The sequence below is a fragment of the Cynara cardunculus genome (assembly GCF_001531365.2).
Source record: "Cynara cardunculus var. scolymus isolate 2C chromosome LG 1, CcrdV1, whole genome shotgun sequence".
NCBI lineage: Eukaryota > Viridiplantae > Streptophyta > Magnoliopsida > Asterales > Asteraceae > Cynara > Cynara cardunculus.
The window spans coordinates 42,118,757-42,123,246 of NC_037528.1; the positions used below are offsets into that span (position 1 = coordinate 42,118,757).

Sequence of the window (4,490 nt, forward strand, 5' to 3'; positions counted from 1 at the left end):
TGCCATAACTCGTTGCCCATTCACTTTAAACACCGTGTTGTCATCCGGGTTGATCAGGTCAACCGCTCCATAAGAGTAAACCTTATGAATGGCAAAGGGTTCAGACCACCTAGACTTGAGCTTTCTTGGGAATAGTTTCAACCTAGAGTTGAACAAGAGGATTTATGTCCTTCTTTCAACTCTCTGTGTTGGATTCTGTTATCATGCCACTTCTTTGTCTTTTTCTTATAAAGCTTGGCATTCTCATAAGACATTTTTCTTTGTTCCTCCATTTCACAAAGTTGTAACTTTATTTTCTTTCCAACTACACCCAAAGACATATTTAGCTCTTTGATAGCCCAATATGCTTTGTGCTCAAGTTCTAAAGGTAGATGGCAGGCTTTTCCATAGACTAGCTTGTATGGAGACATACCAATTGGTATTTTGAAAGCGGTTTTGTATGCCCATAAAGCATCGTCTAATTTGAATGCCCAGTCCTTCCTATTGGGTTTGACAACTTTTTTCAAAATGCTTTTAATTTCTCTATTAGAGAGCTCTACCAAACCATTAGTTTGTGGGTGATAAGTCGTGGCAGTTCTATGGTTAATATTTTATTTTTCAAGAACTCCTTTTAACAAATTGTTCACAAAGTGGGTACCCTCGTCACTAATTAGTGCCCTTGGGGTACCGAACCGTGTGAAAATTTGTTTTCGGAGGAACTTAACCACAACTTTGGCATCATTTGACATACATGTCATGGCTTCCACCCATTTGGATACGTAGTCAACAACCACAAGTATGTATTGGCAATTATTTGATGGAGGGAACGGACCCATAAAATCTATTCCCCATACATCAAATCATTCAACTTCAAGTATCCCATTTAATGGCATTTAATTTCTTTTAGAAATGGAGCCACTCCTTTGACATTCATTGCACTTCTGTGCAAAATTGTGGGAATCTTTAAAAATGGTTGGCCAATAAAAACAAGACTGTAGGACCTTCGTTGCAATTTTTTGGCCTCCAAAATGGCCTCCGTATGGTGCATGATGGCAATGCTGCAGGATTGCTGGCACATCAGATTCAGGCACGCATCTTCTTAAAATCTGATCTGCAGCAAGTCTAAACAAAAACGATTCATCCCACAGATAGGATTTAGCATCATGGAATAATTTTTTCAACATGTGGCCTATGTAATCAGAGGGTTTTATTCCACAGGCCAAGAAATTAGCTAAATCCGCAAACCATGGTGTTTTTGGTTGGTCTATCATGAGGATTCTTTCATCCGGAAAAATATCACTAATGTCCATTCCTCCTATCTCGGGTTCTTCTAACCTAGACAAATGGTCCGCTACTTGATTCTCTACTCCCTTTCTATCAAGTATCTCCAAGTCAAATTCTTGCAATAAAAGCACCCATCTTATTAACCTTGGTTTTGCATCTTCCTTTGAGATCAAATACTTGATGGCTGCGTGATCGGTATGTACAATTACCTTTGTTCCCATCAAGTAAGACCTAAATCTTTCAAAAGCAAAAACTATGGCCAATAATTCCTTCTCTGTTGTGGTGTAATTAATTTGTGCCTCATTCAAAATCTTACTTGCGTAGTAAATTGAATGAAACACATTTTCTTTCCTTTGTCCTAACACATCACCTACCGCCCAATCACTCGCGTCACACATAATCTCGAAAGGTTTGTTCCAATCAGGAGCAATTACCATTGGAGCGGTAACTAAAGCTTTCTTCAAAGTTTTGAACGCATTTATGTATTAATTATTAAAATCAAATTTTTGGTCATGTTGTAGGAGTAAACAGAGAGGTTTTGAAATTTTTGAAAAATCTTTGATGAACCTTCTGTAAAATCCGGCATGACCCAAAAAAGCTTCTAATTCCCTTAACAGTGGTAGGTTCGGGTAGTTTTTCAATAACTTCGAGTTTTGCTTTATCTACCTCAACCCCTCTTTTAGAAATTAAGAGTCCAAGAACAATTTCTTCCTTGACCATGAAGTGACATTTCTCCCAATTTAGGACCAAATCTGTTTCCACACCTTTCCAAACTATTTTTCAAAATTTTTAAACAATTGTCAAATGATGAACCATATACAGAAAAATCATACATAAATATTTCAATGGACTTTTCAAGCATATCTGAAAATATGGACATCATACACCTCTAAAAGGTGGCAGGAGCATTACACAGTCCGAATGGCATTCTTCTGAAAGCAAAGGTGCCATAAGGACAAGTAAAGGTGGTTTTTTCTTGGTCTTCGAGAGAAATGGTTATTTGATTGTACCCTGAATAACCATCCAAGAAACAATAGTACTCTTTACCGGCTAATCTGTCCAACATTTGATCAATAAAAGGTAGTGGAAAATGATCTTTTTGAGTAGCCTTATTTAGCCTCCTATAGTCCATGCATATTCTCCAACCGGATACAACTCTAGTGGGGATAAGTTCATTTTTATCATTTATGTGACTGTGAACCCTCCCTTTTTTGGAACACACTGGACTGGATTAACCCAAGAACTACTGGCTATCGGGAAGATAATTCCTGCATCTAGCCATTTCAAAATCTCCTTTTTGACTACCTCTTTCATGACAGTATTCAGCCTTCTTTGAGGTTCTATGGATGTGAAATTCTTATCCTCTAAGATTATCTTATGTTGACAAATGGAGGGACTAATCCCCTTAAGGTCAGCAATGGTCCATCCTAAGGCCTTTTTGTGCAATTTCAACATATCCACTAGTTTCTTTTCTTGATGCAAGTCTAGGGTAGATTGATGATGACAGACAATTTGCCTTATTCTCCTAGAAAAGCATATTTCAGATGGGATGGGAGTTGCTTCAACTCCAAATCAGGTGGTGATATAATGGATGGGGTGAAGTCTTTTTGCTCATTATTTTCCAGCAGATCAAATGCTGCAGCATCCACTGGGACAATATCAGTTCCTATTTCCTCTATTTCCTCAACACTTTCCTATTCTATTTCCTCATTACACTTTTCTTCTATTTCCTCATCACACTCCTTTTCCAACTTAAGGTTTTTCTGAATTCCTTCTTCAAAGCACATCTCCTCTATTTCAGCTATTCTTGAACACTCTTCCAAGTAATCAGGGTACTTTAGAGAGTTGAAGACATTAAATATGACTTTTTGGTCTTGAAGTCTCATGGTCAACTCTCCTTTCTGGACATCTATCAGAGTTCTTCTGGTGGCTAGAAATGGTCTTCCTAAAATAATAGGAATGTCCTTATCTGCCTCAAAGTCTATTATGATAAAGTCTGCCAAAAATATGAACTTATCAACTTGCACTAACACATCCTCAATCTTTCCCTTAGGGTATGCAATGGATTTGTTTGCCAACTGGAGTGTGGTAGGTATAGCCTCACCTACGCCTAAGGTATTGAAAACAAATAAAGGCATGAGGTTGATACTAGCACCTAGGTCACATAAGGCTTTCCCTATCTCCTTCCCTCCTATTGAACAAGGAATGGTAAAACTCCCTGGATCTTTAAGATTAGGGGGTATGCTATTGGTCAAAAGTGCACTACATCCTTCGCTAAGGGCTACAGTCTCATATTCAGTCTACTTCTTCTTCTTACTTAGGATGTCCTTCAGAAACTTAGCATAACTAGACATTTGCTCAATTGCCTCAACAAGTGGGATGTTGATGTGCAATTCTTTGAACACATCCAAGAACTTCTTAAAGTGCAGTTCTTCTTTCTGATTCCTCATCCTTTGGGGGTAAGGAACATATGGAGGGACTGGCTTTATCACATTCTTGCTTGGATGTGTTGAGCAAGATGGGTCTTGAATGCCTTGAGTCTTTGTTGTGCCTTTTGGAGGTTCAGATGGGGTCTTAGTATCAAGCCTAGGGGTCTCTAAAACCTCAGTCTCTTCTGAATTTTTTAAAGCATCCTCAGGAAAGAGTAAAGGATAGTCTGATCTTGGGGGGACCGAAGTGGTGGTCTCAGATGCCAGCTTCTCTAAGGGTTGGACCGGTCTTTCTTTGGCAGGAACCAATCTTGTAGCATCAATTTCTGCCAAACTGGGTGTACTATATTTTTGCACTTTTTCTGTGAACTCCTTCCCACTCCTAAAGGTTACTACTTTCACATGTTTCTTTCCTAGGTCTCTAGGACGTCTGTATTACTGGGCAAGGTACCAAGGGCTCGATTGTTCTGGTTGAGCGCAAGTTGACTGACTTGAGTCTCTAAATTTTTGATGGCAGCACTTTGTTGATTAATCAAAGCTTGATTTTAGGCTTGTGTATGTGCAAAAAGTCCTTGAATCATTGCTTCCAAAGAAGATGATTATGCCTGTCGAGGAGGTTTGTTCTGAAAAGGTGGTTGTGAATTCTGAAAAGTTTGTGTGATAATTCTGCATTTTGGAATTTCAGGTTAGTACCTCATTTTAGGACCTTTATTGAAAACTAAGTCTTTCTAGGATTTAGCTTCGATGATCTACAATCATCTTGATCATCTCCCAAGATTAGTTTGTTAGGTCACGTTT

At 38.6% G+C, this 4,490-nt stretch overlaps 1 protein-coding gene across 1 annotated transcript; it reads right to left on the reverse strand.

The window, feature by feature from the left end:
• Positions 1-590: 590 nt before the first annotated feature.
• Positions 591-1,700, reverse strand: LOC112506070. Its single transcript, XM_025110098.1, has 2 exons — positions 968-1,700; positions 591-820 (listed from the first exon to the last, which is right to left on the reverse strand). The coding sequence occupies exons 1-2, from the start codon at positions 1,698-1,700 to the stop codon at positions 591-593; spliced, it is 963 nt and encodes a 320-aa protein (XP_024965866.1).
• Between the last annotated feature and the right edge of the window lie 2,790 nt (positions 1,701-4,490).